The sequence below is a fragment of the Rhinichthys klamathensis genome, unplaced genomic scaffold (assembly GCF_029890125.1).
Source record: "Rhinichthys klamathensis goyatoka isolate OS25496 unplaced genomic scaffold, OSU_Roscu_1.1 h1tg000240l_1, whole genome shotgun sequence".
In the NCBI taxonomy this organism is placed as follows: domain Eukaryota; kingdom Metazoa; phylum Chordata; class Actinopteri; order Cypriniformes; family Leuciscidae; genus Rhinichthys; species Rhinichthys klamathensis.
The window spans coordinates 1,438,102-1,462,968 of NW_026606762.1; the positions used below are offsets into that span (position 1 = coordinate 1,438,102).

The 24,867-nt window shown below is 38.2% G+C and overlaps 1 protein-coding gene across 1 annotated transcript in view; it reads right to left on the reverse strand.

Moving 5' to 3' along the window:
• eif4g2a (eukaryotic translation initiation factor 4, gamma 2a) overlaps positions 1–24,867 on the reverse strand; it is a 29,608-nt gene that overhangs the window by 1,234 nt on the left and 3,507 nt on the right. The window contains exons 2-21 of the mRNA XM_056265784.1: positions 13,026–13,152; positions 10,979–11,087; positions 10,441–10,506; positions 8,239–8,364; positions 7,885–7,987; positions 7,407–7,538; positions 7,246–7,312; positions 7,013–7,164; positions 6,812–6,922; positions 6,552–6,734; positions 6,246–6,384; positions 6,010–6,146; positions 5,806–5,913; positions 5,274–5,402; positions 5,091–5,192; positions 4,793–5,008; positions 4,447–4,705; positions 2,616–2,820; positions 2,316–2,524; positions 8–129 (exon numbers count right to left, since the gene is read on the reverse strand). Of these exons, the coding sequence (XP_056121759.1) occupies positions 8–129; positions 2,316–2,524; positions 2,616–2,820; positions 4,447–4,705; positions 4,793–5,008; positions 5,091–5,192; positions 5,274–5,402; positions 5,806–5,913; positions 6,010–6,146; positions 6,246–6,384; positions 6,552–6,734; positions 6,812–6,922; positions 7,013–7,164; positions 7,246–7,312; positions 7,407–7,538; positions 7,885–7,987; positions 8,239–8,364; positions 10,441–10,506; positions 10,979–11,087; positions 13,026–13,152 (2,802 nt within the window). The remainder of the gene's footprint in view (positions 1–7; positions 130–2,315; positions 2,525–2,615; positions 2,821–4,446; positions 4,706–4,792; positions 5,009–5,090; positions 5,193–5,273; positions 5,403–5,805; positions 5,914–6,009; positions 6,147–6,245; positions 6,385–6,551; positions 6,735–6,811; positions 6,923–7,012; positions 7,165–7,245; positions 7,313–7,406; positions 7,539–7,884; positions 7,988–8,238; positions 8,365–10,440; positions 10,507–10,978; positions 11,088–13,025; positions 13,153–24,867) is intronic.

Sequence of the window (24,867 nt, forward strand, 5' to 3'; positions counted from 1 at the left end):
GCATTACCTGAAACAATGCTTTTCCTTTCCCTGGAAACTCCTGGGTAATATCTTCTTTCCATGCTAGGAAGGCCTCTTCTTCAATTATCTCCATATCATAAAAGTTTACAAAGTAGCGCAGTAACATTCCTAAGGAGACGAGAGACGATTCAAAACAAGACGAGCATTTCCTCTCGTTACTTCAAATCTCTCAGGAAACACTCACACACATTTAGACCGAGGAATTACAATCGCTATCATTCTGTAATAAAATAATAAAAAGAAACATAACATACGAATGGACTTTATTAACAAACTAAAAATAAGTACTAAAAAAGTACTTTATTTTTTAGAACAATTAGGGCCGTCAAACGATTAATCGCATCCAAAATAAAAGTTTGTGTTTACATAATATATGTGTGTGTGTGTACTGTGTATAATTATTTTGTATATAAATGCACACATGTATATATTTAAGAAAAATATATAAAATGTTTATATTTATATAAAATATACATTATATATAGGCTACATTCAGTCTATATACATGCAAATATTTCTTAAATACACATGCATGTGTGGGTATTTATGTATTAAAAATAATTATACACAGTACACACACATATATTATGTAAACACAAACTTTTATTTTGGATGCGATTTTTGGATGTCCGGCGGCATGCCCCCCCGGGAGAAAATTTTGTACATTTTGAAGATAAATTCATTAATCTGGTGCACTTTGAGTCACTCGAATCTGTTGTTAAAAATAAATAATAATCCACCCGCCAACCACCCATATTCTTTGATTTAGATATTTGCATCTGATCATCACATTACAATTATTCAATTAAGCATGATAATATGGTAACATATCACACAATTAACATTTATTTAAATTAAAAGTTCTTCTTTAGGCAAAATTTCATTTTCTTTATAGCCTAAACAGAGGCTTTACTCCCTTTAAACTTATTGTCAACGTTTCATTTTTGAAAACACTCTTATCGGAATAATTTTTTTTTCCTTTATAAAGGGCATTTTCCCCCTAATTTTATTTAATGTATGCTCTAAATTTCATTTAAAATTCTTACATTTTATCAATACATTCAATTAAAATAATAAGACACTAGGCTGTTACCAATCAAATTAAATAATTTACATTAAAAAAATATTAAAAATAATCTCATTTAATACAGTTATAATTTTTCTATGTTGAAAAGAATGATACTTTGAAACTAAACCGCCAGTAGGAGGCGGCAGGCGGCCGTCTTAATGAGCGAGTCATTGAGTCATTCATGTAAACGATTCGTTCAAACGGCTGATTGATTCAGAATGAGGCGGTTTAATAATGGGCAATTGAATCTTTGACTCAAGCGATTAGTTCAAAACGCTGAATGATTCAGTAATGAATCATGGATGAGTGTTGCTGTGAGACGCGATATGGTTCTGTTGTTTGGAACTATTTTCGCTGCTAAAACAGAACAAAAACAGTCTAAAAATGTAAGTAACTTAATTTTAACTATTTGTTTATTGAACTGTTATGAAATGAATATCTCGGTTTCAATCGTGATGGCATTCAGGAAGACAGCACTCTGGTCATGTGTAGCCTATATATTGTTTCTTAACTATAATTAATGTTATAAATAACTGCGCGAAACTCAACAGCGCAACTTTGTTACCGTCCGTACATTAGGTACCATGATGGGAGTTCCGTGTCTTTATTACACTCATTTAGCTGTCATCCACCCTCGATTGAATGGAATGTTTTTATTACTCGGCCCGCTCGACCCGCGGATTATGATCCGTGCGGCACTATCGGCAAACTACACGGTTAGAGAATGGACACAAGCGGGAATCGCGACAGAACGGTCACGGTGGAAAAAGTGTATATGAGCACGTGACTGTCTGTCCGAGTTTTGTTGAGAGGCGGAACGAAATTTGACGGAGGCGGCCGCCTCATAATTGTCTATGCAGGAAAAACCCTGGCGATTAATCGTTTGACAGCCCTAATAACAATATAAAACAAGCAATAAATAATGTATTATAAGATATAATTCTCTATTTATTGAATATATTTATTTGTAATAATTGTTTTTATTACTTTAAAATAAAACATGAAATACAAAAAAATGCATTTAAAACAAATACTAATTTAAATAAAAACAAACACCTAATGTAAATAAACATTTAAATCGTTTTTCTATTTTATCAAATAAATTAAATATGCAAAAAAAGAATAATCTCGAAATGAATACATTTAAAAATCTAAAATATTTCTCTGATAGATGGCTAAATGGAGATTCCTCCAGGTCTTATTCTTTCAGCATTTCTAGACGCACCTTTGGGGAAAGCATGGGCATTGCAGTGGACTTGCAGGGCATACAGTGCACTGACTTGCAGGTCCACGTGATCATGCAAGAATTTTTGCATCACCGGTTTGAAGGCAAGTAGCAGCTGCTTCTCCTGGTCCAGCTGCTCTTTTGTAGGTGAAGATAACTGCTCTTCTTCTTCAGTGGAATACATCTCATGGAAGATGTACTGCAAAAAGCTAGAAGAATTTTATAGGGGTTAATCAAGGGTACACAGAATTAAGTTTGATGGTTACAGAATGGCTTCAGCCAGCAGGTCCATCATCGTACCTGGTCATCAGAATGTTAACGAAACCCTTATCAGTGTGCAGCTTCAGAGAAATGTTGTCCTTGATCCACTTGTAGATGGTTTGCGGGGCAGGATCGGCTTTGATCTGCTTCAGCAACTCCTTCTCCAGCTTCATGAGAGGGAACAAGAAGCTCAGGCTCTTCCCCTCCAGAATCTCCAACATGCGATCTTTGTTTTGATCTATTTCTGTGGGCAGAGATGGGAAAATGGGAAATGAACATTAGCCCATACAAAGTAAACTCATTCATGTTCTATTACAAAGTGATTTGCCAGGTTCAGACTATAGCCCTATTCGCACGGGATTAGTACTATCTGGGGACCTCGTGTGATTTAGAAGTTACCCCCCCACGTCTGAATCTCGTGTGGCGCATTCGCACGGGATAACCGAAGCCTGTGATTTTACTCAAATTTACTGACTTAGGCTATTGCTTGGAAATGTCTTATTGACGTCATGTCGTTATTATAGGTCTAGCTGTATGATATATCAGGACATAAACAGAATATGTTCCTTACCGCATGCTGCTTTGTCATTCATCTTCATCAAATCAAGCTTTTTATTTTTGCTCTTCTGATGATTGTCAGCTTTCTCTTTCTGCAAATTGTGTAGTTGTATAGCGATATGACCCAGCACCCAAAATACCATCAAAACACTCCAGCGCAGCCTCCATTTTTTGCAAAAGATGGATAAAATGGCGCACATGAAACAATAACCTTGAAAAAATTATATACGATCCCGCCAAATCACAGAGATGCCAATTCGCACGGGACTAATATTATCACAGGACCTCTGTGTGCGGTGAAATATGGTAGGTCATTTGCGGGGGAATTTTTACTTTACAAATTACAGAGATGGCCGATTCGCACGGGATTAAGATCAGACAACCTTCGCAATTATTACAAATAACTAGAGGTCACCAGGTAATACTTATCCCGTGCGAATAGGGCTTATGTGATCATTTTCAGATTATGCAATTTTGACTCCTAAATTCTTGTCGATAAATTCTATATCAGCACTCACTGAGGAAACATCATGAAGGCAGGAGTATTGTTGATCAGCTCCACAAACCTTTCCTCTATTGCATAATTCCAGCTAGCAACACCAATGCCATTGTCTTCCTTTCGCCATGTTTGAAACCCATGTATGGAAGAGCTTCTGTGCTATTGGACAACTTCACAGATGTGACAGAACCATTCATGGATGGTTTAAAAAATTAAAAATGCTAGTCTTTCAGTTGAGACGTGGTGTCGGTTGTCATCCACCATGACAAAACTTTTCTTTGTACAGACAGCAATGTTGTCAAAATGATCCCCTTTCCCACGGATCCACGAAAACTACGATAAACGCCGTATACTGCAGGCAGGCCAGTAGTTGGCGATGTCACTATGTAAAGAAACACTAAATACTCATGCAAATGATGCCAGTTTTCACAAATTCACTTTTGTGTAGTTTACACAGAGACAACAATGCTATTGTTTTAAAAAACTTTCCCTTTGAAACCATTTTTCAAAAGTTTGCATTTTCAGGCCCCCAAAACATTTGTGTAAATGAACAGCCAAAATGCATAAATATTTCTGTTTTTAGTAAAAAGAAAAAGAAAAAAAGTTTTCCCAAGTATTTTTCATTGTTGGTTAATTTAAAAATGTACTACATTACTAAAATCAAAGGTTTTGTTTGATAATATTTAAATGGACCTGAGCTGACATGAACAGTTGTATTTTCATAAACTAACATACAAAGATCAATAAATACTCGAACAAACGTTTCGCTCATTGTTAGTCATTTCCACACAGGGAGGACACAAAAGCACCAACCTGGCAGCATCTTCTGCATGTTGACCTTGCTCAGTTGAAACAGGTCGGTCAACCACTCCCGATCTTTCAGCTTGGCCATTTGCTGCAAGCAGAGGAGGAAAAGCGGGAAGTGGGTGCCGTTCTCCAGCGGGTGGGCCAACTCTGCCATGCTCACGAGTTCAGCAATGATCGCCCGGGCAGCAAACTGAGCCAGGTAAGATTTCACCAAGGGAACATCCAACTCGATCTTGGGACACTGGTCCAGAACATTGAGGAAAGCCTGTAAAAACATGTCATTTAAGGAAAGGATGAGTCCCAAATTGAGTCAAGACGCGGTGAGGGCAAATTTCATTGTGCATACACAAACCTGCATGAAGTTCTCCCCTGTGACCAGTCCCTCCATGCGGAGCGTGTTGATCAGAGTGCTGACATGCTCTCGGTCCTCATCTGGGTTCTCCAGTGAGCACATAATCATCTTACTCAACATCTCAGGCAGGAAGTGTTTGGGAGCTCTCATCTCTCGCACACCATTCACTGCATCGTTCATGTTTTTGCTGCTCAGGTAAGTGGTCACAACAGCTTCCTGCCAAGTCAAAGACACATTTATGTAACAGCTTGCTCAAATTTCAGTGAACCTTTTCATTAATGAATTGAGAGGTACGTACAGTCATCTTAAGCAGTTCCTCGGGAGGAGGTGGCTTCTTGGTCGTCTTCTGTGGCTTCTCCTGAATTGGAGGCGGGTTGGTTTTCAGGCCAAGTTGCGGTGGCTGCAAACAACCAAAAGAGTTAAACACACCTTTAAAATGAAGACGACATTCCGCTTCTATGTGAAATGTAGCACTCCTTACCTGTCCCAGAGGTGGTGTGGATGTGCGTGGAGGTTGAGCACTAGGAGGAATCATGGTAGGTATCTGCGGCTGCAACTTTGGCATTTGGTTTTTGTTCAAGATGAATGACTGAGCAGGCCTCAAGCTAATCTGAAACACGATGCATTAAGAGTCAGAGATCACAAAACATTTCTTTAAATTAAGCCCACACTACACAGAACGCACACTTACAACAGGTATACATTAGCTGCATGGACGCAAGTGCTGGGTTGACAATATCGGTTCCTTTTTAATCAATCTTCATTTCGCTGAACCTAGTTCTTTTAGTGTATGCTGCTTTCAGCTGATGCGTGAACAAATCTTCACTGAACATAATTTGTAGCGCACCTACCATTCTGTACTTTGAATAAGCTTTGTGATTTGATATGCTACAAAGTCTAGACTTTTTTGGGTACCCAACACACTGATGTTGGTGTAAACTAATAAAAACATGACCATTTATGACAATTGACAGTTATACAAGTTCTTCATCTGAAAAGAAAATCATTCATACCTCATCAGCATTCAGCTGTCCTTTCTTAATGAAACGTGGTGGCAAATCCTTGGACTGAGCTTGCTGTTGAGATGAATGAGTCTGGTTCTGGAAAAGCGGATTCTGCCCCTTTGAATAAAAAAAGTGAGAAAAAAAAAAAAGACTTAGGTGGCACTAATATTTTGATGCCTTGAAACATCAGTTCTTTGGTAGATTGGCATTTACCTGGTTGGATTTCAAGAAAGGCTGGGGTGCAGGGGCCATGTGACCACCATGCCCGTTGAAAAGAGGGTTTGTGCGACGGCCCATGGTGGGGGAATACCTGTCCTGAATGACCCCGGGGCCAGTTCCAATCCCACCGCCTACAACCAGACAACAGGGTTATTAAGCTCGCAATGAACCAGTGCAAATCCAGTCATGCACCACCTGTCCCAGAAATGTCAACGCACTACAGGACATACCTGGCATCTGCCCAAACATATCCGCTAATCCCCCAAGAGTTTCTCGATCAGGCTTTATTCTCGCCTGCAAGAAATGGCTTTCTTGAAAGAAGTCAGTTCTTATTCCTTGAGTCATCGGTGGAATAAAAACACCCAAATCCTAAAAAAATAATAAAAAAACCCTATTAAGCCAGCAGGTCAATGTCAGCATTGGGAATTTTTTCTCCTTAATTTCATGGAATCAGAGGTTGAAATCGTTTCAGAAAATTCTGATATTTGCAATGCTGCTTTAAAACAACACCAGCTATGGTAACATCCTAAACTCACCTTTACAGCATCCTGACGGATCTGGTTGATAGTCTTAGGTCCATTATCAATGAAAGCTTTCCGAGGCACCCAGTTGTTCTCTCGCAACTCCACAGTATCCTGAAGCAGGAAACGAATCCTAGCAGGCAAGTCCTTGTTGTTCATTAAGGATCGCATACGGCCGAAGTACTGATCCATTAAAGACTACGAGAGAAAGGGGTGTTAAGGAAATACATGTGTCTTAACCTATTCAAAGCCCTGCTAGACAAAAAGCAGCTTACCTTGGCCTTGTCATGATCTAGTCTTGGCCCCACAGTTCTCATTATCTGACAGAGGCACTCCAAATCCTCCCCCATATCCTTAAGTTGGACTCTTTTCTTCTTTTCCAGAAGCTTTAATTAAGAGTTTTCATATGGAGCAACATTAGGATGGAAACCGAGTAGCTGACAACTATTTAAATGGAGGATTTATGAATAACTCACTGTTTTGATGCATTTATGAAGGATAGACTCATGAATGAGATCGAGTTTGCCAAGTTCTCCAATGAATTTGATGTTGCCAAGCATTTTGATCTTGGCGATGGCACGCTGCTCCTCCTCCTCAGAGGTGAGAGGGCTGTCATTTTTATCATAGACTTAAAAAAAAAAAAAAAACAAGTAAATATCTGGCAATTTAGCACAGCTGCAGTAATAATGTTAGCACTTCCACTACTTACTGTCAACATTTCTGGTGCGGTTTTCAAATTCATCTTGAAGTTTGGAAATCAGAAGTCTCCTGAATGTCTGTAAGAGCATGATGAAAGAGTGCTGTATTGGTACATTTATTTCACTATGTGTTGTGAAGCTTCTTGCTAATGAATGAATAGGAAACTCTTACAGTGCTCTGTTTTTGTGATGTTTGGATCTCGGTTGATGGGCCGTCAAAGTTTGGAGCATCCTCTGCCAAACGCAGACATAGCTGAGCATATAGCGAACTATACTTCGGCTCTTCGAGGGCTTTGTCTACAATCTAGTTGAAGCGAACAAGTAAACATCATTTGCAAGCATTTGTCTTTGCAAATTTGCCAAAGCAACTTCAAATAATAAAATGCAGCCAAACAGACCAGCCATGTTCAATCATATTAATACTATTATGATGACTGGTCTTAGTTTCTTTATTACAAATGTTTTACTTGAATTGCTTGGAAAAACAGTTTACTTAATTTAGAGCTTTAAAAAAAAAAAAAAAAAAAAAAAAAAAAAAAAAAACAATGCTAGACTTTTTATTTGGAAAAAAACACTAATTGAAAAGAGTGATTAATTAAATCACTAATTATAACTCTAGTCTACATGTATAAAATGAACAAAATCCTCACCAGCAAGATGATTCCTTTGAGGACGAGCTTTGAATCTACGCCCACATTCAGGAGCTCAAGGCATAGCTTGTCAAACTTTTCAGGGGTCAGTTTATTAAGTATGCTAGAAAGACACAGAAGCAAAACGGTCAGTTCTTCAGTAACTTTTGTTGCAAAAAAGCCAATTCAAGTATGTTTGCAACCAAGTATGCAAGTTCTGCTATGCCAGACGCTTGTCTTTATACACATCTAGAGTAGGACTAGGGAGCGCATTCTGCTTTCTGTAGTGTAATATATCATTCTTGAAAGGTAAATCAGGGCAAACTCTACTGAATCTCTGCAGTGGTGAATGAATGATTCATTTCAGTGCCTTACCCTCTCACTTTTCTGAAGATTGCATCGTGTCGTTCTTTTTCGTTGGAGGAGTTGACATCTCGTCTAGTGCTTCGTGAAGGAACCCATCTCTGAACGCTAAGCCCTGGGGTTTTCCCCAGGAACTCGCTAGAAAACAATGCCACGTTTAAGGTTTTGAAAAGGCTTCGATGACTTACTAATGTCAGACATAAAACATCAGTACTAAAATATCTTTGAGCCAATCAGAAAGGATTCTACTTTCTACTTAAAATATAAGAGAAGGCATTTAATTGTCTTTAATCACATGGGGTCGACACCATTTTACCTCACAAGCTACTAATATTATTTAAAACAAACATGTGACTTCGTACACAAGACATTAAAGTGCCCCATTATGCCATTTTAAAGGTTCCTAATTTTGTTTTGGAAGCACACGAGGTCAAAAAACACTTTCATTTTCTCATTCTACACATTGCAGCATCACCTCTTTTCTCACAGTGTTTCTAAAACCAGGCTTTCCGAGAGCGTCCTCCGCTCTGATTGGTCAGATGACCCAGTTTGTTGCGATTGGTCTACCGCTTACAGCATGTTTTGGAAAAGAGACGCTCATTACCATATCTGAATTTCAGCTCTTCCTTGCATACACAGTGATACAAACAGGAACAATGGCGCTGGTTTTATAATAACAATTAGAGCTCGAGTCCTCATTCTTTTGTGTTTGAGGGCGGGTCAAAGTAGACTTCGTTCAAGAGCAACCAGTGAACACCATAGGCGGGCATTATGAAAATATGTTACGAACCTATGTAGGTTTGTGCAGGAAGTAAGACTGGAATTACTGAAGACTCACTTCAGAATCGATTTTTTTGGGAGACAATAACTCACATTTTAGACATTTTACACTCACAATCAGCTTTATTACAGATTACATAAAAGGTAATAACCGAAAAAGCATAATAGGGGCACTTTCAAGTTGGCATGAAACAAGTTTGATAATCTTTTCTTTCCTATTTTGACATGAGTAAAACAGCTTCCTGAATGAGAAAAGGGTGGGACTTGATTTTGTCAATCAGAAATTGTTTGCTATTGCTGCGATCTCAAGTGAGTGATGGGTTGGTGGAGGGGGAAGTTTACCGTCTCACCTTAAAAACATCAGAAGTGTCATTGGAAGGGGAAGTTATTTTGATTAAAGATTATGAGGGCCCATGAATTTGGAAAAATAATAATTATGATGTTAAATGGATAAATCATTTATACTGCAATATCCCATAGAAAATAAATCATTGTCATTCTTGGTTTAATGGTGACTTCAATTTTAACAATCTTATTTATGCTTGTTAAAATACCTCAGTAAAATGTTTGTTTTGTGCAGTTAATCATGTTCAGGAGAGTCAATGAATCTGACAAATCTCCAGTAAATACCACAGGTGTAACTGATGGTCACTGATGTAGAGGCGCAGCTTTTCAAAGTTAAATTGTTTCCCGACATAAAAGTGATGTGCATAACCAAAGTGATGATTTGTCCAAACAAATTATTTGTTTACTAGGAAATTAGTTCAAACCGTTCATGGACCGGTTGTGAACATAAATCTGGCACCATTATAATGACCCCCTTAGATGTATACCACCATCTTAGTAAAAACACAAAGGTCTCTGACAGTCACTACTCTAGAAGTGACAGTTGTCAAGTCGCAATGTGCTGCAACAGCTCAAGGCTGTCTACCCTGGACGTGACAAAGCGACCGTTGCAAATCCATTTGTTCTTTGTGTCAGTTGCACAAGTTTACGGTCGCACATTTGTGGTGTCGCATCGCTGATTATAATGGGTTCCATCTCCTTTTGTCACGTCGCGGTAATTATAAATACCAAACCACTTTGACGACACTTTGCTCAGGCATTTCAGAATGACCAATACTGCATTTCAAATGCTGTGCAACGAGATCAGTCCGCTAATTAATGCAGTCCCATTGCTTAAGGATTTATTCAGTTGTGTTACCATCGTAGTTTATGCAGATGTTTTCTTATCGGATAAATATATCCGACTCAAAAGAGTGTATACGTTTTTTTCATGCACATTTAGAATTTATGCAAATCTTGGCATCTTCATCAAGCAGGTTATTTATGTGATATCCAAAAATGCACATAAAAACAGGTAGATGGAAGCATAGCCAATGCCTACAGCACAATCACTTCCAAATAAACCAAGTTTACATGGTTCAAACTAACCTGTTGCCGACAGACTTGGGATAGTGCTGAGGTGCACCCCTACCTCCTCCTCCGGCCGAAGAAGCACTATAAAAGCGAAAATTGGGGTTGAGAGATTTTAATTGAAATTATTACAACTCCTTATACCCCACACCCCCAGGAAGCTGTATGAGGTATATGTCATGCTAATTTGTTTTATATATCCTAAACTTTAACATACTCTTTACTTCAATGAGCTCATTGTTTCTGCCTTAAATACAATGTTTAAATTAATATATCGTTAGCTAACTGCGCGATTTGTATGTACATTTCTGAAATATATAACTTGAACAGTCACCTCTGATAACAGATCACTCTAAATTGTAATGTAGACGCATGCATTTTCTGTAAAGCTGTTTGAAATTATGTTTTGTGAAAAGCGCTATACAAATAAATGAGAATTTAATTTGTTCCCAGCTTAATAAGCTTCAAATATTTACCTCTTCACTAATTTCACTTTAGCTAAATTAACGGTCTTCTCAAATGACACAACAAGTGAATGAATAAGTGAAATTTGTACCTGAAACGAGAAGCACCCCCCTCTGCAATCACACTCTCCACTTTGGCGGCTTGACAATGAAAGATCCTCAAAAAGAATGAGTGAAAGGGTGGGGGTGTAGAAACACGGCCTAAGAGAGGAAAAAACACTTTATTTATTAGGATTTACACGACAAAGGAAAGTGACACGGATTGAACATCACCTAAAACATATCAGAGATGAAAAGGTTCTTCAGTTACTGTGAAAAACGACGAGGATAAATGTAAAGAACTGAACTGCCATCAAATCTGAACAAAGCAAAGGCCTCTGCCATGAGCTCAGATTTCACAAAAGACCCTTGATTTTTTATTAAACAACACATTTGAGCGGCATTATAATTGTGTTTACTTAAAGGTTTATGATCAATTAAGAAAGACGGCGTCTGAGCAGTATAATAATTAACATTTTATGACGACGTTGATGATGATGATAGAGTATTAAATCACACATAGTTGTTGTCATAGACTCTTCTCGTGCCATTAGCATTGAGGCTAATTATCTCACACACAAGAAAACAGGTATCCAACGTTTAAAGTCAGCTCAATAAACAAGTGGAAACTTAAACCAGGCATCAAGTTTGATAGCGGATCACTTGGTGTTAAAATATACGCCGGTTTATGGTCAAATGTGCGGTTTACCGGCAGGGTGGTGCGAGAGAACAGCTGATTTAATAACCAGACGCCATTTTCTCATAAGCAACAATAAAGCGGGTCGGTACAGCCAAACAATTAACATATAAACACAGTATCTCACTACAGCACTAAACCCCTAGGTTTAACCCGGTAACTGCGGTCAGTTCACCTGGATAACTGACTGGAAGCGGTTATAGTCTAGTAAAGGTAGAAAGCAAGAACAGGCGAGGAATCGGAGCCATTTTACAGCAGCAACCCACTGGCTAATGTAAGTCAGAAAAATCTTACCTTTTCTAAAAGAACTTCAGCTTTGATGATGTTGGGTTACCAAAAAGGAAAAGAAAAAAGATGAGAAAAGAAGACGATTTGTACTTAAACGTTAATAATAATATGGTTAAAGAACAGTGCGCCTTGAGATAACTGGCCGCACCGGTGTGAGGATGAGAACTGTGTGATCTGACGTCACGGACAGCCGCAACTTTATCCATGGGACGCGTCAAACTTGCTGGATGGCACGTCATCATCAAGTTTCGCTGCACCTACACACTTGACAAAAAAATTAGGATGCTGAGTAGTGGTGGTGGGGATTTTGATACACCAATGTCTTTAGAGCCTGTCCGCTGAGATTCGTTCAGTGGTATTTTTTCTGCAGTTTATCGTTTCGCCAGTAGGTGGCGACGAGTCTTTTGAGCGAGTCATTGAATCATTTATACTTCGTTAAAGTCACCATGAAATCAAAATTGACAAATCTTAGGGTGTATTCACACCAGGAAAGTCCGATAGTTAACTTGCTTTTGTCCGGACCAAATAATTTTTTATTTTTTTTGGTATGGTTCGCTTTCACACTGCTCTTTTTGCAAGTGAACCAAAATTTGTAAACAAAACCACAAGTGTGCTAAGGTCGTCCATTCATTGGACAAGGATTCTCTAGTAGGGAAATCAGGAAGTGCAAAAAAGGCTCAACGTAAATTAACGCAGCATCATCCTTGTATTGTAACTATCGTTACATTATATGAACTGCAAATGTTTTTTTTGCATCTATGCGCGATTAGACTAATGCTACGTTCACACCGGACGCGAATAGCGCGTCAAATTTGCGCCTACCGCGTCTAGTTATACGCTTGACCACTTTGAATCCATTCGCGCGTCAAGAGCGAAATTGACGCGCGTAAAAAAAAAAACTTTGAAGCGAAATTTACGCGCGTCTGAATCGAAACCCGTTGGCGGCCATCTTTTTTTATGTTGATCGAGCATTCATCGAGAGAGTCACCGCTCTGTATTTGCTCTGAATAGCATATATTCTGAATACGAGAGCAGAACGGCGGCGTAGGGGTCATCGTCGCCGTATTTGTGTCCACCAGACCCTTCAAAGGCGAACCCAGTGTGGCGAGTTTCACCATTTGCTCGCTCCAGGAGCTGCGCCTGGATGACGGCCGCTGTCAGCGGTACTTCCGCCTGTCCCGCGTCCAGCTTGATGACCTGTTGTCCCGCATCGGAGCGAGGATCACCCTCGCCCTCATCCACCTAATCTGTCATTTATTTTTGTTTTGATGATAAATGGAGCCAGCCTCCAAAAGTGATTAATCTGTCCTGTGATTTTTTTCTCTCTCACACACATCACTGTCCAGACACGAATGTTGGTTGTCTTTACATTATAATAATATTTCATATAGGCCTAATCTAGATATGGAATAAATAGCATTCAATACAAAATGAATATGTCTCATAGGCCTATATTGAAATCAAGTTTTATGTGATAAAATATCCACCGTCAAATTACAAAATAATTTATTGAAGCATCCAGATACTTCACCACGTGACAGCAGCAAGCAGCTAGGCTCCTGATTGGTTAACGCGGCGCGAATTGACGCAAAAGTTCAAATTTTTCAACTCGGGCGGCAGACGCGAATTGGCGAAAATGAACAAAATGCACCATTCGCGCGTAACGCGCATAACGCGCATAACGCGCCAGACGCTCAATTTGCGCGAACTTGACGCGCGAATGAGGCGTATTCGCGTCAACCGCGCCGCACTCTACGCCTCATTCGCGCCACAGGAATTTTTTACGCGCGTAACGCGTCTTTGCATTGACTTAACATTGAAATCACTCGCGCCTGACGCGCTATTCGCGTCCGGTGTGAACGTAGCATAAAGAGAACGCTCTGTATATGAATGTCCTGATGCACACACTCATTCATTCATTCCATTCCAATGATGCACACATGACACGCAGAAAGACGCGCAACAGATGTAATGTAGTAGGCTACAACAAATCACTTTCCCATAATGCAACTCCGACTACGGAAGCCTGTTAACTCAAAGGCGCAGTGCTTTCTTGCAATTGGGTCGGTTCATGTTCACACCGTAAACGAACCGTACCAGAGTTCGTTTGGAACCGTACCGAGACCACCTCTTCAGCTGGGTCTCGGTTCGGTTGTTTGGTCCGCTCCCGAGTTCGATTGCTGTATTCACACCTGCCCAAAAGGTCCGCACCAAGGGGGGAAATGAACTAGAGTTCGATTCAATCGAACCAAACAAGGCAGGTGTGAATACACCCTTATTTTTATGGAATATTGTTTAATATAAATTATTTATCCATCTGCATCAATATTTTTTTAAATTAATTTATTATTTATTATTTATTTTATTTAATACATTTATTTATTTTATTTATTATTTATTTATAGCCATACTCTTGATGCTTCCTCGTTTCCTCGCTCCTCCATCCTCCAGCCCGTGACCTCCTGGAAACCGATCAAAGTTGAAGGACATCTCAATTCTCTAATTGCACGGCGTGGAATGAGGAGTGAGGAAGCTTCCAGAGGAGCTATGAGCGAGGATGGGTGTAGCCTATCATATGCATCTTTCTTGTTCCTCCACCTTCACATTTGTCACAATTACAGTACTCAACATTTGAAGTGGAACAAAACCTTTCATCAAAGTTAGATACATTTTGAACAAAACCCCTTTCTTGTCTTAGGACTTTGATTACCTTTTTTTGATCCACTTCAAAAGTTGACTACTGTATTTTGTTTGATGCTTTTCCTTTGCAGTTTAAATAAACCATACATCACGATCTCACAAATTTTAACAGGGCATCTTGCGTTATTACTATTTATTCTGAATTTCTTAAATAACCAAACCTTAACAACAAAGGGCAGATCCCTTGAGCGTAGCTGTTTACGCTGTGAAGTGACGCTCGAGTGTTCAAGAATATTTCAATATACTTGCTTTCCTTCGACTCCTCCGTCCTCATTTTCTTTCCTTGCAGCCTCCCCTCGCATCCTAAGGGGGGTGGAGCTGAGATGCGTTAGTGTACGCATAAAAACTGTACTTACATACCTAATAAACTATTTGGGCTTAAACTAATAAACTAAATCTGGCTGCTTGTGTGTACAATGCACATAATATGCAGATAATGAAATGTGCAGTATACGCACTGTACACGTAAACAGGAAGTTTACGCCTTTTTTAGAGTCTGTTTCAATACCCATACTTGCGGTCTTGCACTTTACATCTGTTAGTAGTCTCTATGTGTAACAGACATCACATTTTACTCATCGTGGTGTTTCTAATTAAGTGCTAAAAAGCAGCTGCTAATGTTTTACCCAAATGCACATTCTCATCAATAAAATGTGCAACACTTTATGCTTTACTACCAAGTTATATTTGATTCTAATTCATTCAACTTACACTGGAAAGTTTCCCTTGAAATCTTGCATTTTTAGGGCACATGTGCTCATGATGAATGTCAGGACTGACTCCGAAGCGATATTAGAGAAAGTGTGTGTTAATGTTCATTAAGAGCACTGAGCTTTGGCATTTTCCAGACCTGGGACAGTCTTGCGCACTTACTGCCCAACATGTACGTGTTCTCAAGTGGCCAAGACCGCAAGTGTGGATATTGGGCTAGCCTCATACTTTGGCCTTTACAATGGCACTTCTTCCAAGTCCGAGCTCCCCAGCAGACTTCTGACAGTCAAAGCAGCATTACATCACGAAAGTGTGGATTCAAGGAAGATGCCATTTGGACCCTCTACATACTCACACCATTGAGAACTAATTCCAAGTTTACTTACTGTCTAACACAGATTTATTATTATTAGGCTATGTTATTTTGCAGTTTACAGAACCTATACACTTTATGGACAAATGTTTTGGGACACCTGACCATTACACCAACAGGGACTGTAATGACAGCATTCTAAATACACATGACATTCATTTTGAGTTGTTCCCCCCTTTGCAGCTATAAAAGTTTCCACTCTTCTGGGAAGGCTTTCCACAAGATTTTGGAGTGTTCCTGTGGAAATTTTTGGCCATTCATCCAATAGAGCATTTGTGAGGTCAGGCACTGATGTTAGAAGAGAAGGCCTGGCTCACAAAATCCGTTCCAGTTCAGTCCCAAAGGTGTTCGATGGGGTTGAGGTTAGGGCTCTGTGCCGGCCAGTCCAGTTCTTCCACACCAAACTCATCCAAGCATGTCTTTATGGACACTTGTGCACTGAGGCACAGTCATGCTGGAACAGAAACAGGGTTTCCCCAACTGTTCCTACAAAGTTGGAAGCATAGCATTGTCCAAAATGTTTTGGCAGCGCCTCCGTTCCCACCACGCGCATCACGCGCTGTGCGTAGGGCACCAAGTGCTGAGGGGGCACCAAAAATAGCCAAATGAAAAATAAATCATCATAGTCATAATAATCATAATGCCGATATTATTTCAGTATTTAAATATTATTAAGGCACTTCTTAGGCATGTATACAACAAAACAGGCGTAACAAGAGTATTTAATTGCTCTAGAAAGTAACGACGGTGCCCCCAAAAAGTTAAACTGGCAATAACAAATAACACACCATAAAGGAATTATGCTTAGGGCACCAAAATGGCTAGCAGCGGCACTGTGTCTTGGTCCCTTCACTGGAAGTAATGGGCCAAGCACAACCCCTGAAACGCCATTATCCTCCACAAAACCTTACTGTTGGCACAATGCAGTCAGGCAGGTAAATGTTCTCCTGGCATCCGTCCTTCGAATGAGACGTTAAACCGAGTACCTGACTCTCTGTGGTCATTAAAAATCCCAGGATGTCCTTTGAAAAAGAGTAAGGGTGTAACCCCGGCATCCTGGCCAAATTTGCCCCTTGACCTCTGTCCATCATGGCCTCCTAATCATCCCCATATACTGATTGGCTTCATCACTGTCTCCTCTTCACCAGTAAGCTGGTGTGTGGTGGGCGTTCTGGCGCAATATGGCTGCCGTCGCATCATCCAGGTGGATGCTGCACATTGGTGGTGGTTGAGGAGATTCCCCCTTTCATGTAAAGCACTTTGAGTATCCAGAAAAGCGCTATATAAATGTAACGAATTTTTATTTTTAAACTGCCAAACAGAAACTCGTGATTCGTCACTCCACAGAACACATTTCCACTCAGTGGCGACATGCTTTACACACCCCATCCGACGCTTGCTATTGTACTCAGTGATGTGAGGCTTGCACGCAGCTGCTCAGTTGACCATGGAATATAGCATATATTGTAAAGGGTGCATCCTATTACAGTACCATGCTTGAATTCATTGAGCTCTTCAGAACGATCGACCCATTTTTTCCACAAATGTTTTTAAATGTCTGATTGAAACACCTGAATTCAATATTTAAGACGTGTGTCCCTATATTTTCCATATATACCTTTACCAGTAGATGCAGTGTCTAAATTACTTAGGCTGACTAAATTAAATTAGAGACCATTTTTGCCATATGAGACTACATTCAAAATGTGGCCCTATTTACCTGATTTCACCTTATGTTCAGGGGATTCAGTCAGCATCCATACAGCTAATATCATATTTTTTCTAGCTACATTTACATGCAACCAAAAAATCCATTTATAATTGGATTGATGACTCAATCGGACTGAAAAGCCTTCATGTAAACACCTCAATGGGAAAATGTAAGCATGTATTGTAAACTCCTGAATTCAACTACTCTATGAGATTCAGCAAACGCTTTGACAGTGTTACTGAAAATCACATGCCATACTACTTAGTTATTTTTCAAATTGCTTTGATGACACCAACTTATTTAACCAACTGGTTGTTTAATGCATGTGTGGATGAGACCACAAAAGACCATTTTGCAAAAACAAACAAACAAATAAACCTCATGAGTGATCATGCCCTGGGACCCCACTAAACGGTTTTACACTTCAACCCACCCAATGTTCAAACTAAACTAATATGCCCTTGTGCGCAGAACTGGCAACCCTGATAGACTATAATAAATGATGTTGGATGTGGACTGAGCTGAGGTACTATCAACATTAACCAGCAGATGGGGTCAGTGACTTTTTAATGATTTTTCCTTCCTGATTTATCTGCTCTTTCTTATTTGAATCAATTATTAAAAAACAATCTGTAATTTTAAGATTTAAAAACCATTGTCAAGTCATTCTTTTTGAATAAAATTCTATATCATCCACATCTATGCTGAAGACAATCTAAATACATTGTTCATCTAAATTTGTTTGTTTATGAATGGCCCACTGTAACAGCTTGAATAGTATAATGTTGTGTTTCTGTTTTGCTCTTTCAGAGTTTCTCTGAGATGATTGATAGATAGCAGCTATTCACTGAGATGGGCCATTTATTTTTCTCAGTAATGCTGTCAACATGCTTACAAAGTGAACCTTCCTTTAAATCAAGTAAAACAAAACAAAACAAAAAACTATTACAAGCCCATAAATACAAATAGAGACAAGGGTTTATTGGTTTTGTGTCATAGCAGAGGACAAAAGAGCTCAGATCCATTGCAAGTGGAGAAACTATGGACACAATTAGGATACATGAAATCTGGTACTCTGCTATGCAAACATAATAAATTGTACTCATAGCTGCGTACATGAATTATACTCACTTCAAATGCTTGCCATTATGAATAATTTATCTTCAGCTGTATGGGTGAGAGATTAAATCCTATGCTTTGTCAAATGATTAATTTCTTTGCAAAACTAGAGCTCTATGGCAGCAGACCCACAGGCCTGAGATAGGGATTTGAGTTAAGTAAGCCTTTTTTCAGTAATAATATAATAAAATAAAAGGCCACTTAAGTGTACCTAACGAGAGCACTTTCATGACAATGTTTTTGCTTTCTTAAGTAAAACACCGATTGTTATTGAAAACCCTTAGATCCCTCATTAATATATCATAAATGTTTGTCAGTACATTCGGCAGAACACGTAATTATGAAATTGTACTTAAGTCCTACTTAAGTGGGTCAAGAATTGCGCTGTAAAATAACGGTAATCTACTGGCAGCTGCATGGTTGCCAGTAATGTATTGTTAATTTTACAGCCCTTCACTGTTAATTTACAGCTCTCCTTTTTTTACAGTAAGTTACCGTAAAAATACCATGGATGGTATAACTCATATCATTTGGGAAACCAATTGCTTCAAATAGTTCGAGTTCAAAAACTAGTATTTATACTGATGTGAACTTACTTAATTTGAGTCCACTGAAAATTAATATCTCTTAATATAAAACTGCATCTTTGCAGTTCGTATTTAGCGAACAATAGCGCACATGTATGTGCTAAAGTACTTCGTAAGGGGATAGTCACTGCATCAGCAACTACACAGTTACTGCTTTTAAATAAAGCCTCTGGCAGCAAAACATCAGTATTTCTCTGCTCATCTTTGACTGAAGCACAGGCTCTACTCTCCAGCACAATAGTGACCCACAGAACTAATTAATTAAACTAACAGATCTCTCCTGTATCATCTTGTGCAAAAACTCATAAAACACTTCAGTTTAATATCTACTCTCATTATCAGTTATTGACTTCGCATAACTTTTTTCTATGAACTTTCACTAATATTTCAGTGAAATTAACTTCTTTTGTTTAATAAATCTGACTGTTACATTTTACAGTATATTACTGTTTTTCCTTGATTTTACGCTAATCTACTGGCAGCTGGGTTGCAGTACATTTTGGTTTTATACAGTTTAATGCCGTAAATTAATTTACAGTTGATTCTCGTTAAATTACATTTTACTCAGTTTTTTTTATTTGACACATATAACCCTTTTAACCCCACTGTTTTAAATGTCCACACTTGCAGAGTGTTGGAGTAACACTGAAGCAGTGTTGAAGTTAATGATATAATTCAGTGATTAATTAACTGATGATTGAGCATTAGTGATGAACACCTGATGTTAACAAGCTGAATCACTGAAGGACAGAGGAACAACAAGGAGATAAAAAAGCAAAACACAAGAACTACAATTGACTTTCAGCCACAGAAGACATTACATCTCTCAAGATCTCAAAAGAGGAGGATTAAACAACTCCAAAAAAAAAGCATTACCAGCCTCACTTATTACTAACCAGATTGACTTTTTTTTCATATGTCTACAGAAATCCCTATTGAGAATTAACAGAGGTTTAGACTTTGTTTTATTTCATTTGACCGTACCATTATGGAGATCAGTGTTTGCTTTAGTTGGGCTCTTGACCCTTCACTTTGGCTGTTGTAACTGTGTGTTTTTAAGACACATTTGTTGTGGCAGAAACAAAGCCAACAAAAATGAGATCAGGTGTTGCTGATTATGATGTCATCACATAATGTTTGGATCACCAATCACATACCATGTCTAATCCCTTATAAAAAAATGTGTTGTTTTAATACAGCTTAATTTTATATTACTACACTGTGAAACTACAGCAAAAGATCAAGCAGTGCTGCACAATCAGTTATGAAGCACTTTTAAACTTATCATTCACTATCACATCATTTAAACTATGGCTTCAGTTAGACACACACAGACATCAAGAATCAGCCAATGAATCTCAACAATGGTGACAATCAACAAAAAAGATAACATCAAATCTGAACATCACAAAACAAGCTACTAAAAGTCAACACAAAACCAACAGCAAAAATGAAAGCAAAAAGTAAAAATGAAAGAAAATAACCAGACAATTCAGCTTCATAATTTATTCATGATGCAATGCATGCTGGGAGTCATGGACAATTTTTTTGTACTATACTGGTACCCAACATGCATTGCAGCATGAAACTTTTGATTGTCACCATTGTTGAGATACATAAGTCGATGTCTGTGTGTGTATGGCTGATATAGAAGATCAAAATGTTCTGACTCTGAGCATAAACTTTTTAAAATCCTTCATATTTTCTGGATTTCAAAACCCTGATAGATCTCGATCTGTAAAATCACAATGATCCCATAATCAAAAATATAAAACATCACCCAAATAAATACATTAGACAATAAAAGAGATCAGTGAATCGGGCCACTAGATGATGATTGTGACCATTAATAAATAGTCACTGCCATCTGATCCTGTTTTCTTTCAGAGTTTTTAGCAAATGTATTTTAAAGACAGAGCTACAGCAGCCAAAGAAAAACTAATGTTCAAAATTCAAGGGTCAAGAGCCCAACTAAAGCAAACACTGTAACATCAAATGAACATAAAATTCCATCTAAGCCTCTGTAAGATGGAATAAGACCTTTTAATAAGACCTAGATGTCTGACAGAAATAAAGTAATGCTGTTTGTGGAGTTGTTTAATCCTCCTCTGCTAAGATCTTTTGCTAAGATTTAATGTCTTTTATCTTCAGTTGATTTAATCTTTATTCTGTTCTTCTTGTTCCTCTTTCCTTCAGTGATTCTGCTTGTTAACAGCAGGTGTTCATCAGTGTCTGAATAACTTCGAAAATTAACTGAATTAACTATGAAATTATTCACTCAGTCAAGTGGACTATATTAGTGAACTAATGTACAGGGAATAGTGAATGAGGGTATAGGGTGTGATTTGGAACACAGCCGCTGAGTGTCGACTTTGAGCACTGTTAATTTACTGTTTATTCCTGTATACTACTTTCTCTAAAACGACAAATATCTCCCAGAATGATTTTTTTTCTATGCTATATTGCCGTTTTAATGGAAAACAGCATGTTACTGTCAAAATTAGCTGACAGGTATTTTTTTACAGTGCACTCTTAAGCAACTATTTGCATTTACTATAAATTTAAACTATAATACATTGTCATTTCATTGTAAATAACATTAAATGAAGTGTCCAAAAACATCACATTCAATTTGCGTATAAATATTATTTCTGTAGTAGCCTATCTATTTATTTTTTTTACAAGTATGCTAAAGTGTATAAGGCCCTAATTCTTTTTCTACAGAGTATATTCAAAAATGCTGAACTATGAGTGCATTCAAATCTATTTTATTTTTTGGTATTTTATTAATCATTTATATTAACATCAACTGCTACATCTTGACTCTGTTATGCCAAGGGTTCACAGCGTATTGACTCAATTAGGTTGTTGTGATATAACACACCGGACACTTATCTGCATATTCACTTCTACTCTAAATAAGCTCGTCTCCAGTAATCTGTGTGGTTTATCGAGCATACAGGGCTTATTGAATCACAGATACTAAGGAATTAATTACTTTGAATCACATGTTGGACCAACAATATTTCACAGCTCCTACAAGCAAGTTCGTATTGAATAATGTTGCTGATTTGCGAGCTCCCAGCATGCATTCCTGCATGACTAATTTAAGCAGTTGGTGTTATATTCTTTTCTGCATTTATTAATATGCTGTTGCTGACGCCATAACTGTTATTTATTTGCTATGAGATTTTTGGTGATGTTAGGAGCTCATATTTTTGCTTATTGGGGTTGTGTTATAAAATTATTGAATGTAATGTCATTGTTTGTAAGATTGCCCAGATCTCTTATACAACCTTGATGTAAATGAAATGGTGACCAATTAAAATGTCTTGCATTTCGAAATGCTAATTTGCTGAATAAGAAATATGTGGTTGACTTTACAAGAATTTATTGGTTGAGTGAGAAATGTTGCATTTAGTAAGCGAACACAAATGAAAGCTACACTATGTAACTTGTTTTTTGTTCAAAATGAACAAAATGAATAATGGTTAAATTAATGTTTTTCATAGGAAATTGCATACATACGTCACTTGACCGAAGCACAACCAAAACAATGTTCACTCTAAAAAATGCTGGGTTGGTTCAACCCAACTTTGGGTCAAACATGGACAAACCCAGCCGTTGGGTTAAATTTTAAAATAACTTTTTAACCCAATGTTTGGGTTTGTCCCTATTTGACCCAAAATTGGGTTAAAACAACCCATCATTTTTTTAGTGTTCTTCCTCAAAATGCGCGCAGTTGTTGTTTTTTAACCTCAAAGCAAAGTTTTACTGAGGACAGCAACTCAAAAAAAATGCTTATGAGTTTGGAGTTGCACAGAGCCATGGTGATAACTGTTGGAAAGTTGTGCAAAGCAAAATGCAAAAATACCTGTGCAAACATTAGCATTCCTTTCATCATTCAGTAAAGAGCACTATTGTTACCTCTGAGACAAGAGTTTGTGCCATCAGACGGCAATACTGCATGGGCCGTGAAGCAGTGCTGGATCAATACTCTGTACATGTTAAAGCTGAAGCCATAACTGCTGCGATTGATTGAGGGGTGGAGATGTGGAATGAATACTGATGTGATTTATTGTATTCTTGCTCTTTTGTGTTTTGTAAATATTTCTGTTGTATCTGCATAGTGGGTTAATCAAGTCATGTGATAAAAAATACCCTTGTGAAAAAGAAGTGTGCTTAATTTTATTGAAAGTGCACTTGTAGTGTAGCCTGGATGCCAGCCCGAACACCGCCCACAACATTTTTTGATCGGGAAGTTCGGTCTGGACTCGCTCCATTGAGGAGTAATTATGATCGGTTCAGAAATCGTCGGGCCAATCAAATTGCCAGGGCGGGCTTTATACGATGATGGACAGATGATCTGCAGGGACGTAATCCTCACGTTATCAAAGAGCGCTTGGGTTGAACTGGTTTACCTCACAGATGACTGCCGCTGGAGAACTGAGATGTAGAGATTCCGCTATCGCGTCCGTTGTAAAAGAAATCGACAGCGCATTCATTTTAAAAGACGAACATAGAACTGCAATCAAGGCATTTGTCGATCGGAAAGATGTGTTTGCCGTCCTTCCTATGGGATTCGGCAAAAGTTTATTTTATCAGCTGGCTCCGATGGTAACTAAGAAGATGGGACGCAATGAAAACCCTGTGGTCGTTGTGGTTTCTCCTTTGGTCGCACTCATAGAGGGCCAAGTAAAAGAAGCAACACTCGTTATTTTACTTCTTCCAGCGTGCGTGCATTTGAGTTCTGTAGTTGACAACTGTGCTATGCAAAGTAGTTGACTTACTGCGTTGCTCTGATTGGTTGTAGGTCTATCCAATTGAGTGCAGAGTTTTTTTTTTTCCTGGTTCGGTTAAGACACGCCTCATAATCAAAGCCCATAGACATAATAAATATGATCAAAGCCCTATGGAGCAGTATCAGACTCACATTCTGACTAGAATATGAGTATGACGAAGTCAGGCTACTTGTAGTGTACTTATAGAAAGTGCATTTTAATGACGTACCCCCGGTTTCACAGAAAAGGCTTAACTGAAATGCATGTTTGAGCTGTTTTACTGAAAGCAACATGCACTGAAATATCTTAAAATATTGTAAACAATGTTGTCCAATGTTTTGTCTCAAGATGCACACCAGTAATGTTTTTTTTTTTTCTGAGGCACGTTTATAAAGCTACTTAAATGCCCTAATTGAACTAAGGCCTAATCCTGGCTTAATCTAAACCCTGTCTGCGAAACCAGGCCTATGATTCTTAGCACACTTAAGTACACTTTTAAAAAGTACACTTTGTAGTAATGTCAAATAAAGGTTTTACTTAAGTACATTGTAACACTTAACAATAAGTTTCCACTTGTTAACATTGACTCCATTAATTAACATGAACTAACAATGAAAAAATACTTCTAAAGCACTTCTTAATTTATGTTAATTTTAACTAATACAGTTGTATCTGTTAATACTATTTAATTGACCCGAGCTAACATGAACTAAAAATGAACAGTTTTATTAACTAATGCTGACAACGATTTACTGTTACAAATGTATTGCTCACTGTTAGTTAATGCACCAATGTTTACTAATGGGACCAGTGTTACCAGTACATTTTAAATCATTACAGTTTAATGTTTTTCGGTTGTACTTTAAAGAAGTAAACATATTTTGATGTGATAACTAACATATTAAAGCACATGTAAAGAACTTGATTTTAATTTTAACTGTACTGTGTTATTCACTATTACAATAATATATAATT